General features: G+C 39.3%; 1 protein-coding gene across 1 annotated transcript; it reads left to right on the top strand.

Annotated features, from left to right (window-relative positions):
- The first annotated feature begins 4,506 nt into the window (after positions 1–4,506).
- On the top strand, positions 4,507–15,211 carry LHX3 (LIM homeobox 3). Its single transcript, XM_040404823.1, has 6 exons — positions 4,507–4,603; positions 10,600–10,771; positions 11,914–12,116; positions 13,036–13,187; positions 14,171–14,342; positions 14,793–15,211. The coding sequence occupies exons 1-6, from the start codon at positions 4,507–4,509 to the stop codon at positions 15,209–15,211; spliced, it is 1,215 nt and encodes a 404-aa protein (XP_040260757.1).
- The last annotated feature ends 1,198 nt before the right edge of the window (positions 15,212–16,409 follow it).

The following is a 16,409-nucleotide window of genomic DNA, read 5'->3' as shown; positions in this document are numbered from 1 at the left end:
AGGTGATTGTCAGCTCTGCGGCCCTGGCACACAGTGGCCTCCTGGGGTAAATGATCCTATAAAGGTGTGATTTATGGAGTAAACAAATGGCTTTTTTTTAATTTTTTTATGTTATTTTTGTTTTTAATTGCATATTATATTACTACAGTGTTAATTAAATCAATATACTAATTAAAAAAAATCACTAAAAATTAATTAAATATTCAATTAATTACATTGAATTTATCAATCCACAGAAAATATAATTTGATACCAGTGTTTTAATATACCATACCCTGGGATTAAAAAAAAATTGGAAAAAAAATAAACACTAGGGCAATGTACGCCCAGGATATGTTTACTTCCAAAATGGTGAAACATTGTCGACCTTTATGTTCAGATTCTGTGTTAAAAACTAATAAAAACAATTTAAAAAAAAATAAAAAAAATTGGAGTGTAAGCTCCTGGGCTTAGATATCACATGGATAAGATGACTTCCTCCATAGAGCTATATATGTAAATGCAGGTATATGTGGCCCTTGGGTGACAATGGGCCCCCACTAAGCTCGACAAGCATCAAGCCTGGTGCTGAGGCCTACCTTGTGCAATCATACAAGAGTTTTAATGGGGTCTTGCTCTTGAATTTGATTGACCTGTTCGGTTCGATATGTAGCAGAGCCGAGTTGGTTTAGGCAACAATTTCCTGAGATTAAAACACTAGATTTACCAGGCCTCCATTTGGAAAGCCACCTATAAATAAATTTAGGCTGGTGCCACTGGGTCTAGTGATGATACCAGGGGGGCCAACAACCCAACTCTACCTTGGCCTTGCTTTCTGCTAGGATAATGGCCTGTATAAAGTGTGAGTCGGACCTTACGCGTCTGTAATTTGCCCACTGGCTCCTGGTACTGCCCATATGGCACAGGTAGGTTAGCGTTAGGCCACTTGAGATACCTTGACGTGGTGCGCGGGCTCCGGTATGTCCCTCATATAAGGATATATTGGCTAAAGTCTAATTTTAACATTAGTGTGAGGGTTTAGTCAGATTTTGATGATTGCATCCACCACAGTAGTGCACCTATCCTTAGGACAATGACCCGAGCCTATCCACCACAGTAGTGTACCTATTCTTAGGACAATGACCCGGGCCTATCCACCACAGTAGTGCACCTATTCTTAGGACAATGACCCGGGCCTATCCACCACAGTAGTGCACCTATCCTTAGGACAATGACCCGGGCCTATCCACCACAGTAGTGTACCTATCCTTAGGACAATGACCCGAGCCTATCCACCACAGTAGTGTACCTATTCTTAGGACAATGACCCGGGCCTATCCACCACAGTAGTGCACCTATCCTTAGGACAATGACCCGGGCCTATCCACCACAGTAGTGTACCTATCCTTAGGACAATGACCCGAGCCTATCCACCACAGTAGTCTACCTATCCTTAGGACAATGACCCGAGCCTATCCACCACAGTAGTGCACCTATTCTTAGGACAATGACCCGAGCCTATCCACGACAATAGTGCACCTATTCTTAGGACTATGACCCGAGCCTACCACCACAGTAGTGCACCTATTCTTAGGACAATGACCCGGGCCTACCACCACAGTAGTGCACCTATTCTTAGGACTATGACCCGAGCCTATCCACCACAGTAGTGCACCTATCCTTAGGACAATGACCCGGGCCTATCCACCACAGTAGTGCACCTATCCTTAGGAAAATGACCCGAGCCTATCCACCACAGTAGTGCACCTATCCTTAGGACAATGACCCGGGCCTATCCACCACAGTAGTGCACCTATCCTTAGGACAATGACCCGAGCCTATCCACCACAGTAGTGCACCTATCCTTAGGACAATGACCCGAGCCTATCCACCACAGTAGTGTACCTATCCTTAGGACAATGACCCGGGCCTATCCACCACAGTAGTGCACCTGTCCTTAGGTCAATGACCCGGGCCTATCCACCACAGTAGTGTACCTGTCCTTAGGACAATGACCCGGGCCTATCCACCACAGTAGTGTACCTATCCTTAGGACAATGACCCGGGCCTACCACCACAGTAGTGTACCTATCCTTAGGACAATGACCCGGGCCTACCACCACAGTAGTGTACCTATCCTTAGGACAATGACCCGGGCCTACCACCACAGTAGTGCACCTATCCTTAGGACAATGACCCGAGCCTATCCACCACAGTAGTGCACTTATCCTTAGGGCAATGACCCGGGACTATCCACCACAGTAGTGCACCTATCCTTAGGACAATGACCCGAGCCTATCCACCACAGTAGTGTACCTATCCTTAGGACAATGACCCGAGCCTATCCACCACAGTAGTGTATCTATCCTTAGGGCAATGACCCGAGCCTATCCACCACAGTAGTGCACCTATCCTTAGGGCAATGACCCGGGCCTATCCACCACAGTAGTGCACCTATCCTTAGGGCAATGACCCAAGCCTATCCACCACAGTAGTGTACCTATCCTTAGGGCAATGACCCGAGCCTATCCACCACAGTAGTGCACCTATCCTTAGGACAATGACCCGGGCCTATCCACCACAGTAGTGCACCTATCCTTAGGACAATGACCCGAGCCTATCCACCACAGTAGTGTACCTATCCTTAGGACAATGACCCGAGCCTATCCACCACAGTAGTGTACCTATCCTTAGGACAATGACCCGGGCCTATCCACCACAGTAGTGCACCTATCCTTAGGACAATGACCCGAGCCTATCCACCACAGTAGTGTACCTATCCTTAGGACAATGACCCAAGCCTATCCACCACAGTAGTGCACCTATCCTTAGGGCAATGACCCGAGCCTATCCACCACAGTAGTGTACCTATCCTTAGGGCAATGACCCGAGCCTATCCACCACAGTAGTGCACCTATCCTTAGGGCAATGACCCGGGCCTATCCACCACAGTAGTGCACCTATCCTTAGGGCAATGACCCGGGCCTATCCACCACAGTAGTGCACCTATCCTTAGGACAATGACCCGAGCCTATCCACCACAGTAGTGTACCTATCCTTAGGACAATGACCCGGGCCTATCCACCACAGTAGTGCACCTATCCTTAGGACAATGACCCGGGCCTATCCACCACAGTAGTGTACCTATCCGTAGGACAATGACCCGGGCCTATCCACCACAGTAGTGTACCTATCCTTAGGACAATGACCCGAGCCTATCCACCACAGTAGTGTACCTATCCTTAGGACAATGACCCGAGCCTATCCACCACAGTAGTGTACCTATCCTTAGGACAATGACCCGGGCCTATCCACCACAGTAGTGTACCTATCCTTAGGGCAATGACCCGGGCCTATCCACCACAGTAGTGCACTTATCCGTAGGACAATGACCCGGGCCTACCACCACAGTAGTGTACCTATCCTTAGGGCAATGACCCGGGCCTATCCACCACAGTAGTGCACCTATCCTTAGGGCAATGACCCGGGCCTATCCACCACAGTAGTGCACCTATCCTTAGGGCAATGACCCGGGCCTATCCACCACAGTAGTGCACCTATCCTTAGGGCAATGACCCGAGCCTATCCACCACAGTAGTGTACCTATCCTTAGGACAATGACCCGGGCCTATCCACCACAGTAGTGTACCTATCCTTAGGACAATGACCTGAGCCTATCCACCACAGTAGTGTACCTATCCTTAGGACAATGACCCGAGCCTATCCACCACAGTAGTGTACCTATCCTTAGGACAATGACCCGGGCCTATCCACCACAGTAGTGCACCTATCCTTAGGACAATGACCCGAGCCTATCCACCACAGTAGTGCACCTATCCTTAGGGCAATGACCCGAGCCTATCCACCACAGTAGTGCACCTATCCTTAGGACAATGACCCGGGCCTATCCACCACCCTGTGACGGGGTATTCCAAATGACAAACTCAGCTGTGCCACATCTATATATTATTCTATTCTATATTGCAATATTTGTAATAGTTAAAAGTGACTGATACGGTAAGACAATTTCTATCCTATATTAAAAGTCTTAAGATTGGATGGAAATATGAAATAAAAGACAAATAAATGTGTTTTGCTTTCTTGGAGACATCAGGTAAAATCATTAGAGCCCTGCTTCTGCCTGAGACAATCTGCATTATTCATGTATTTTCTGGTCACATAAAAAATGACAGCAGAGGTGGCAAGGAGAGGGGTCCTGGGCTGACTATCACTTTGCATCCTTGTACATATTGGGTGTTGCAGCCATCAGGTGTATGCAGCTCACGGGCTCCCCCTGGTGTCGGATGAGCGCACAGCAGCCTCCAGCACAGCTCACTTGTCTTTTCTGCAGGAGCTCAGAGCAGCCAGGCAGCCTCCAGGCTCCACACTGATTGACACTGCTGGACCCTGTTGCACCCCAGGACTTGTGTTGGAGATTGGGGGGGGAAGGGGGGGTTTATTTATGGATTGAGAGTGTGGGTTGGAAGGGGGGAGGGTAAAGCCCAGTTTTGAGGGAAGGGATGAGAGATGGATCATGCCTTAAAGGAGATAACAGCCAGCAAGGAGTCTGCTAGTGCTGACATGTTGTTTGCTCTCCTGGCTCAGAATGAAGACCTGAGGAAAGGTAGGTGACCCTCCAGATGGGTGATTTGCCCATCCCATGTGATTGGATTATCATCAGACACACAACTTTATGGTAGAACCTGAGGCAATGGCTGAGGACTCCATCTACCACCTGTTCTAGTCCTGATCAGCACCATGGACAGCTTATAATCTACACCCCCCCCCCCCATAATATTATAATATACCTCTGCTGTAATATAAGTGACCCCCTCCACTTATATCAATCCCACCCAGCTCTACCCAGGTCCCCCATACCTTCTCCAATCACTACCTATAGAATAATCAGCCTGAGAAAAGCAGAAGACCGGGAGATAGCTGATGAAATGATGGCTCTGTGCATTATAACTGTGCGATGTCAACCATTACAGAAAGTCATTGCAATTATTTCTAAATGACTCTAATGTTGTGCATTATATTCGCCCATATCACCCCTATAATTATATCAAATCCTGGACATTTCTAACATTTCTCCATAATTTTTACTATTATTAATGTGTCCTTTAATTATCGTCTAGTACAATATATTTATTTTCGTATATAATATCCACGTATATTCTTCTTATTATAATTATTATTACTATTATTATTATTAACCATTGAATGAATATGATTCTCTACATAGCATAAAAAAATATTCTACTTTCCTAAATTTTGGCATGAACATATTGTGTTCTATTATTATATTCTCATTATGTATGATATTTTATCCTTCTTATATTCTATCAGATTATTGTAGTCTCCTTATGATATACTCACGTTTTTCTACATATATTTAAACATGCTGATATTCTTTTATAGTTATTATATTTTGCATAGGTTATTATGACATATAGTTACCATATTATACATATTTTATGATGTAGCTATTATACTCAAATTTTTTTAGTATCCTCCATAATACTATTGTATTCTATCTATACAGATATTTATACTTTGTAAGATTATATATATATATATATATATATATATATATATTTACATATCATATTCTCTCTTACTTCCATGTTCTTAATTATATTTTGTATTATATAAAAATTGTGCTGCTGTTTGTGAAGTATAGTCTATGATACTACTGTATTCCACTATACATATATTTATACTTTATTCGTTTGTTTACATATCATGTTCTTTCATATTTGCATATTTTAGACTATTATATTTTGCACTATATAAAAATATTTTATGCAGTTATTATACTCTACTATTTTTAAGTATAGTCTATAATACTGCTGCATTCTAGTATCCTTTAAGTTACTAATATTTTTTTTTACATATGTTCTGTCATATTTGTATGTTTTAAATTATTTTATAAAAATATTATATAGTCATGTATGTTCTATACATTTATTAGACTCCACATTATTATGTTATATTCTATCCTATTCTTTACTATAACCTTATTATATCCTCCTGGTTTCTCTCTTCCAGAAAGGCTATAGAAATATTTTTGGTATTTCCCCCTATAATCAAAATCTCTACATCTCACCCACCTATATAGAGAGTACTTTTTATTATGACCATGGTGGAAGACAAAGGACTACATTTCCATCATTGTATCTCTGGTAGCACAATACCCAGTTCCTACATTTTGCTAAATTTTTCGACTCTATGAATATATATTAGAAGTGGAGTATAACATTATTACTATAGTAATATATAGGTTTACCAGGGGTTTATGTTGCTTGTTTAGCGTTTTTTCTCTTTCCTCAAAAATTAAAAAAATAAAATAAAAAAAACTAATAAAATTATTTAAAAATGAAATAAAATGTTATTAAAAATAAATAAATCTCATTCATTAAAAGATCCATGTATCTAGGCATTTATATATAAAAAAAATGCTTAAAACATGATACAATCCATATAGTATCTGGTTTTATTTGTATGATATAATAATGTCAATAAAATAAATGCATTTATATATTATACAATCTTTATATAGTTATATGAAAAAAATCTGTAGTGATAATTAATAGTGAGAAGGCGTGTGGTGACCTGCAGATATTACTAAACATGTTAATACTCACTTCACCTGTAATTCTGAATTCTGGGGAAAAAAATATGTAGCTGTAGATGGGAAAGGAGAGGAGATGTAGTGAGTGGTCTGAATGTCGGGTCTGAGCTGGAACAAAACTGGAGAGATTTTAAAGTGAAAACTAAATGTAATATATAGACAGCAAATAAAAATATATAAAAAAAAAAAAATACAATCAGGAGAAAAGAATAAAACACTATAGGGACATAAAGAGAACATTAAAATTTCATCAGACATCTCCCAGACAAAAGATAAGAGTCACTGCCTCCATGTGAGAGAAGGAAGGCAGATCCATAATTAATGGCAGAGAGGAGAAGCTGCTCCTGTACAGGAGAGATGGAGATCACATTATATCTATGACAGACAGATAGATAATCTATTGTACAGATAGGATTTATATACATGTGTCTAATATCTAATTACCTGATCTTCTTCATATCTTTTTATTGATATCTATCTATCTATTATCTATTTATTATCTATCTATTTTCTATCTATTTATAATCTATCTATTTTCTATCTCATATCTATCTATCTATCTATCTATTTATTATCTATCTATCTATCTATCTATTATCTATTTCATATCTATCTATCTATCATCTATCTATTTTCTATCTAATATCTATCTATCTATTATCTATCTATCTATTATCTATCTATCTATCTATTATCTATCTATCTATTATCTATTTCATATCTATCTATCTATCTATCTATCTATCTATCATCTATCTATCTATCTATCTATCTATCTATCTATCTATCTATCTATCTATCTATCTATCCATTCATCTCATATCTATCTCATTATCTATATCAGTGATGCCTAACCTCCGGCACTCCAGCTGTGGTAAAACTACAACTCCCAGCATGCTCCATTCATTTCTATGGAGTTCTGAGAACAGCCAAGCAAGTGTGCACCTTGGGAGTTGTAGTTTTACCACAGCCATCACTGATCTCTATCTAATCTGTCTTAGATATCTACCTAATTTGTTCATTATTTATCCCATCATCTTTCTATTAATGCATTATATATTATATACACATTGTTACTAGACACACAGTTAACAGAATATGACATGTATTATATTCAAGTTGTGCTGTATATTATAGCAGAATGACAATGTGCCTCAGTTCTGAGCTGGACAGGACATTAATATCAGATAAAGCACATTTACAGGTTCACCTGGATTTTCTGGAGACTGGATATCTGTAGTAATTCTCTCATTTATAACTACCCCATAACTATCCATCTTTCTAACTATCTCTCACATCTCTGTCTTTGTCTTGTATCTACTATCATTCAAATCCACTTTATTGGCAGGACTAAATACATATCAGCATTGCCAAAGCAAGTGTGTGGGTTAGGGAATGGGGACACATCCAGGGCGGGGGGGATAGAGGTCCAGTATATCAGGCTCCTCTCACTCTATGGCAGGCACTGACACATGGTGCTGCTGTGGTCGCCGTGTTCTCCTCTTCCCCGGGCAGTATGGATAGTTTCTCTCTTTCCTCCATGGGGGTGAAGTCTGGGCAAGAGATCAGTCTCCTGAAGCAAGCATTCCTAACGGATTATGCACACGGCCGTTGACGTTTTTTGTGGTCCGCAAATTGCGGATCCGTAAAACACGGATACAGGCTTGCTGCGTTCTGCATTTTGCGGAATGGAACATTCTGCCCTCTATAGACCTGTCCTATCCTTGTTTGCAAAATGGACAAGAATAGGATATATTCGTTTTTTTTAAGCGAACAGGTCCGCATCCAATCCGCAAAAAATGCAGATCAGACGCGGACCAAAACCACGGTCGTGTGCATGAGGCCTAATCTGTAAGAACGCAGGTTTCCTTATCACAAGCACTTCCAGGTCTGTCTTTGATGCGTAAAAGAGAATCTATATATTTATTTATTTATTTATTTAGGAATATTTATCAACACGTGCAGTTATCATCCACAATATGAGTGATAGAAGTTATATATTATATAGACATATCGACCTATCAATCTGATTTATATCAATCTGTCCGAGACACATATGTATATATCTAGTATATGAACGTATCTAATAGCCACCATATTTCTATCTATTCTATTTATCTACTGTAATAAATATCTATAGAATCTCTAATACCTATCCAATATATATATATATATCTCTTCTAATATCTAATCATTTCATATCTATCTAAATCTATCTGTAATATCTATACATATGTCATCTATATATGTTATCTATCTAATATCTATATGGCATATTCATATCTATCTAGTCTAATATATATGCATAACTCATATCTTTCTATATGATATATCAATAACTATCTATACATATGTATTCTATATATGTTATCTAATATCTATCTCCATGGTATATTCATATCTATCTAATATTTATACATATGTAATCTATATATATATATCTCATATCTATCTAATATCTATACATATGTAATATATATATATATATATCTGTCTATATGGTATATTAATATATATCTAATCTATAATATCTATACATATGTATTCTATATATGTTATCTATCTAATATCTATCTATCTCATATCTATCTATCATCTATCTATCTATCTATCTATCTATCTATCTATCTATCTATCTATCTATCTATCTATCATCTATCTATCTATCTATCTATCTATCTATCTATCTATCTATCCATCCATCTATCTATCTATCCATCTATCTATCTCCTATCTATCTCATATCTATCTCATATCTATCTATCTATCTATCTATCTATCTATCTATCTATCTATCTATCTATCTATCTATCTATCTATCTATCTATCTATCTATCTCCACCACCTTTTATGGTCATGTGTATTTTATTATAGACTTCTGAAATTATTATATTTAGAAATAATAGCTGATATTTGTTAGTGACAGGTGAGGATCCTGTAGGTTGGGTGCAGCCTTGCTCTTGTGTGGTCCTGTAGGCATCATGAAGTATGACTATTGGAAATTTGTAATAATGACTACCTTCCGTTGAGTTCTCATTAGGCAGGACACGGATAATGTCCTTAGTGGCCGCAGGGAGACACCCGAGGTGTCCAGACAATAGACACTGCTATTAACTGTATTTAGCAACACTCAGGGCGAGGTGAGAGGTGTGCGACTACCTGCACCCTCTAAGGAGCCACACAGTCAAGACGTGACTACCAAGGCTATTCGTATTGTTCTAATAAGTATTTCATTCATTTTTGCATAATTAGGGTCTAGCATCTCTAGACAGACTAAGGGCCCCTTCCCATATATCTGGCTCAGTTTCCCTAGGGGTTCCTTCATATTCATCCGGCATGTGATGCCCAGTGTCAAATGCTGTATTTTATTTCTTCAGCACTATCAGTCTATGGATGCCAGAACTGTGTACTAAAGTGCTCATGCGCCTACATCAATTGTGTCCAACTCTGTAAAAAGTGGCCAGACACAAGTGATTTATGTACACCCAACCTTAAATGATAATTTTCTGTCTGCCTGAATCCACCACTAGGGGGAGCTTGGGAGCTTACTGCATACTGTTCATACATGGATCTCAATACTCTAGGCATTAAACTCTTAAGCTCCCCCTAGTGGAGGCTGCAGCCAGCCAGATTATTAGAATTTATTATCAGATATTTGGAGCTCTGTATAGGGGGGGGAAAAAAACCTGAGCTCTGACCACTATACACAAGATATACAAAAAAAAAATTAAGTTCCTAAAAAACTGTATGGTGTTAAAAAGTGGACATTCACTGTAAGAATTTGTAAGATTCTACATGGATGCTAATGATAAACTCCCATTCTGTTAGCAGAGGTAAATCAATATGTATCATCCCCTGACCAAGTGGCATGTAAAATAATTGTGTCAAAGGGGCCTCTGGACCCCCTCTGACCCTAGGCACAACTGCTACTTCTGCACCCCCTATAGCTCAGGTGGAAAATAGACGTCTGTGCTTTCTTGTTGCAGAAATCCCATTGTGCGCCGGCTGCAATCAGCACATCATGGACAGATTTATTCTCAAGGTGCTGGACAGACACTGGCACAGTAAATGTCTCAAGTGCAATGACTGTCAGATCCAGCTGGCCGAGAAGTGCTTCAGCCGAGGGGATAGCGTCTACTGCAAAGAAGACTTCTTTAAGTAAGTGTCACTGCTAATGTCATTATGTATTAATACACAGGTAAAAATACCCTAAAATATAGATGTGTGTATATATATATATATATATATATATATATATTATTTACTTCTTTGATGGGGGGTGGGGAGTTATAGGCCTAATCCCTAAATTTCAGCCATTGGCTACCAGCTATGATACCTCCATAACTATACTAGGTATTGGTGCTCTTTTTCGTGTACCATGACACCCTAAAAGGGTGTTTTCTGGGAATTAAATACTGATGACCTATACTTAAGATAGGTCTCCATATCAGATATAGGTCTCCATATCAGATTGGTGGGGGTCTGACTCCTGGCGCCCCGTCAATCAGCTGTTTGAAGAGGCCACAGAGCTCAGTTGAGTGCTGCAGCCGTTTCTTCTTGCCTTCCATCAGTCACATGACCTTCCAGTCCTATTCAACTGGGTTGAGCTGCAATACCAAGCTCAGCCTCTACACAGTATGTAGGCGCCATGCCTGGTATACATTGAAGAGGCTTTAACGCCCCCCTAGGCAGCTTGGCACCTTGGAACAGCTGATCTTGGGGCTGGTGGTGCTACTGACTTGATATGGATGTCCTATCCTAATAGGTCATCAATATTTAAGGAGATCCTAGATTGGTCCTAGTTCATGATCTCAAATAGGGGGTACATGACAATCACCCAAGAGTCCTCAGCCCAAGGGAGTTGCATGAAATATCAACTATGGTGGTCAGTAAGGAACCTTGCCCTGATCAATTGTGCCCAGGGGCCCAGACCACTCTCAGCCTGGCCTTAGCCTCTGCTGCCAATGTGTAGTGCATGTAGTAGATTAGTGGCCTCAGCTGAGGTGGCTCCTATCCCCTTCCACTAATGGAGGAGACAGCCATCATAGTGCCCCCACCTCCATTGATTATGGAGGTCATCACAATTGACAAGAGATTGAAAAACTTGACTAAAGGCTCAAAAGCCCTTCTTTCTCATAGGGGATAGGACGGGAGGACCTCTTGGTCTTGAGACTGGAGGAATCGGTTGGCATAGATCAGACCCAAAAGGGACCCCAATTACTATTTGTTTTCTGCTCCTCTGTGTGGAACATATAATGAAATGTGATAGATTTCTTCGACTTTTGCAATTTTTCCTTTAGGAGGTTTGGGACAAAATGTGCGGCCTGCCAACAAGGGATCCCCCCTACCCAGGTGGTGCGGCGTGCCCAGGAGTTCGTATACCACCTGCACTGCTTCTCCTGTGTTGTGTGCAAGAGGCAGCTAGCCACCGGTGATGAGTTCTACCTGATGGAGGACAGCAGGCTGGTCTGCAAGGCCGACTATGAGACGGCGAAACAGAGAGGTAGGTGACTGTGCCACCCGCAAGCACCGGTATCCATTACTATGTTTAATTACTACCACTGGCCATAATGGGCGAGTCTTGTGGAAAAGTTGGGCCTTAATGGGACATGCCCATTGACCATAATGGACCAGTGTTCAGTCTGGGGGCCGTCCATTCTATACTAAGACAGTACATGGACGTGAACATCGCCTGTCTGAATGAGCCCTAAGGGCGGGTATATCTGTATGTCTATTGCTAACACTTTAGATATCTCCAGCTACAAAAAAATAATAATTTTAAAGATTTAACATTTAGTAAATATGATATGAATAAAATATTATATAAAATACAATATACAACATGCATTATCTACTTGGATAACTATAATAAGCCATTACCGTTCTACTACAATTAACACTCTCTAAATGAGGCATAAAGCTCAATATCAAGATTAAAAAATCTTGAAATGTAATATAAAATATTAAAGTAATATATTTATCTCAAATTCACGGTATTGTAGAGAAAATAAAGGTAAACTAAATGATTAAATTGCATGACACTTAATAATTAGTCTGTGATGTCATTTTAGAATTCATTTTGCTACTTAAAATAAATTTTATATGATCAGAATTTGATACGATTTGATATGATCAGTTATAAATGTCAATGAATATAAAACCAAATGGAATATTAAATTCTATGGGGTCAAACAAAACATTGCCAACAATTTAGCAAATTGACGTAAAATGAAGTCAATTTGACTAATATTTTAGCATTTTTAAATAAGACGTTCCAGAATTTCATTTTAAGGAAATGGTGGGAAACTGAATTTAGAATTTCCACAATAAAACATATTTCCGGTTAAGATGATCAAACATGGGACTGAATATTGGTGTCTAATCATCCCCCCCCCCCCCCCCCCACTCTCAATATATTACAGAAGCAGAATCCACAGCCAAAAGGCCAAGGACGACCATTACAGCAAAGCAGCTGGAGACACTGAAAAATGCCTACAACAACTCGCCGAAACCTGCCAGACATGTCAGAGAGCAGCTGTCATCGGAGACAGGCCTGGATATGAGAGTGGTGCAGGTAAGGGATGATCTGCATGTTAATAGGAAAATGTATATTAATTATAGAGGAGGGGAAAGAAAAAACTCCACTCATGTATCATTTGAAACAGCGCAGGGGGGCGACTACTTACATTACGAACAGAAATAGAAAAGAAAAGTTCTCTACATGACCACAGAAATTTATAATGCTTTTTATTTCAGTGATTTTACAGTATTTTAATGTTATCTTTATAGATTTATTATCCTTTAGTCACAGTAAAGTTCTATGAAATTGCCTGACAACTGAAATCATCTATACAATTCAGACTGAATGCCAAAAGCCATAAATGACAACGAAAAAAAAGAAAATAAATGTAAAACAGTTTGCAATAAGTAATACATAGGTTTTTATTTAGACTTTATATTTTTTCAATTAGAACGATTATTTCAATATTTATAATAAAAATAAATATAAAGATTTAATATATGGTAAATATAATGCAATATAAATAAAAATATACAGTGATATATAATATACAAGAAATATAATAAATGTAATAAATATAAATATGTTTTAAGTACTTATAATAAAATATAAATAAAATAGACAACATAAATATAATAAATTTAACAGATCCAAATAAAGATTTTATATTTAGTAACTATAATAAAACATAAACCATAATATACAGCATAAAATATAGTACATTTAATATATCTAAATATAAAGATGTAATATTTAGTAAATATACGGTAATAAAAGATAAATATAATGTAAATATATTAAATAAATCAAAATAAATGATTTAATATTTAGTAAATATAAAATATAATATGCAATATAATTTACTAAATATGCATAAAAATAATATTTAATATTTTTATATATATATAAGAAAAAAAAACATTTCACAATTTTTTAAAAATATTTTACATGATTTGAATTTAAGACATTTCTATTTTGTTGTATTACAGTTGCAAATCTATAGTCACAAACAATAACTTCTGTCACTCTATTGGAAGGTCTGGTTCCAGAACAGAAGAGCGAAGGAGAAAAGATTAAAAAAAGATGCTGGGAGACAACGATGGGGGCAGTATTTCAGGAACATGAAAAGGTCAAGGGGAAATTCTAAGTCTGATAAGGATAGTATCCAGGAGGAAGGTCCAGACAGTGATGCAGAAGTTTCTTTTACAGGTAGGTACTTGTTGGACTCTTGATAGGTAATCATCTTTATAGTCTTCCAGCTGTGGAAACCACAGCTAAATATACAAGGAAAGCAGATCTTGCCCCATTAAGTGTGGTTGGCTTTCCGCCCACCATGTGCCATTAATAAAACTGGTGCCTTTGGCCCCTCAAGGCACCTGGGCCCAGGTATAACTGCTACTTCTGCATAGCTACGTCCTTGGTAATTGAAGCACTGTAGATATTTTTGAGCATACAGTGTTAATGTAATGGGTTAAGTAACAGTACCATGAGCTTTGAGTCATCCTCAAACTTTGAGGCCCAGTTTATACTCTTAAGAACCCTATCACCCTCACTATTATAAAATCTCCTTAACGTAAATATATCCTGAAAATCATCCATAATACTTATCTTGAACTAAAATATGAAGCATGCCCTGATATCCTACTATCTTCATTTCAGATGAACCCACCATCTCAGAAATGAGCCATTCCAATGGGATTTATAACAGTTTAAATGAGGCGTCTCCAGTTTTGGGTAGACCGGCTGGAAGCAACGGTGCCTTCTCCTTGGATCATGGTGGCATCCCAACTTCAGACCAGTATCATGACCTAAGATCCAACAGCCCCTACGGAATACCTCAGTCTCCAGCATCCTTACAGCCAATGCCAGGCCACCAGCCGTTGATTTCAAGCTTGGCGTTCCCAGATGCCGGATTGGGTATTATGGCTCAAGGTGGACAAGGAGTTCCACCTTCCATGAGAGTATTAGGTGCAAGTGGACCAAGTTCTGATCTCTCCACTGGCAGTAGTGGTGGATATCCAGATTTTCCTGCCAGTCCCGCTTCTTGGTTAGATGAAGTTGACCATGCTCAGTTTTGACGTGAGACATGGACCAAACTCCCGTTTGTGAGTTAAGTTTGGGGGTGGGGGGAGTTAAGACTTTTACTCTGGAAAGGAATGAAAAGTGGAGCATAAAGCAATTGTAAAGCCTAGCAAGGACGCCGAATAATTTGACTGCAGGGACTTTGGAGAATACCAGACATATTAATCGAAGACTTCAGTGTCTGATTTGTGTCGTCCTAAAAACTTATACAAATTGGACTAAGAGAGACTTCTCCGTATGTATACAAATCTCAGTGACTTTCTTCTGCACCTTTATCCTTGTGCTGTATGGTACCAATCACCTTCTCCACCATCTTTTGCACTCTATCAGGATACCCACTTTGGTCTTATTTATATGTATCTCTAGAGCCTAAGCACGAACCATGGAAAGAGGTATCTACTCGGTCTTATTTGGCATGACTTTACTAACTTGCCATCGAGCTTTGAGTCATTGTTATTGATTTTCTTCACCCAACTGATGCATTTTTTCATTTTTATTGCCTAGGCCACGCTGGCCATAGACATTCGATAACAGCTGGTCCATCTAATAATTCATTTAAGAACTGATATCAAGAGTTGTCCAATTCTCCCATTAAAAGAAACAAAGATAAATATGGGATAGAGGATGGGAGGCGTCAGACACCGGCAAATAATTCCATACACATGGACTGTACTTTCGGCCAACCACAGTCAAAATTTTCCAACCTGGCCAATCACCTTTTTAGCAGACAGAAACTCTTGCTAATGATGGTTGGCCGACTCATCTCCTGAATATGGCCGGCTTTAACTCTGACATCAGATGTTGGAAAAGGACTACAAGTCCAGCGGAAATTAGATTGCATGTGAATCCTGCCAAAAAGATCAGGCTCCACCTCTAAATCTCTAATGTCTGTGAACACCAAAAGGCTAGTCTTGGTGACAACACCAACAGAAGTAACTACTCTAATGCCATAACTTCAGGATACCCCATCAGTGGCATTCTGGGCCTCATTGGCAATGTTCCTCAAAGCCAGGAGCCTAGCCATAGGGGCTGTCCAGCTAGCAGCCCTGGTGCCATGTGCCCAAGGGACCCTCTACCCCGCTACACATATTGCATTGTGGCGCAAAAACTTTAAAGGAGGATGTCCAGGATTATAGAATCATGGCTGCTTTCTTCTCATAGCACCATGCCTGTTCATTGCTTGGCCTGATATTG

This window comes from Bufo bufo, chromosome 8, assembly GCF_905171765.1.
Source record: "Bufo bufo chromosome 8, aBufBuf1.1, whole genome shotgun sequence".
NCBI lineage: Eukaryota > Metazoa > Chordata > Amphibia > Anura > Bufonidae > Bufo > Bufo bufo.
Note: the sequence above shows the minus strand (reverse complement) of the source record. Positions and strands in the feature narration are given on the sequence as shown.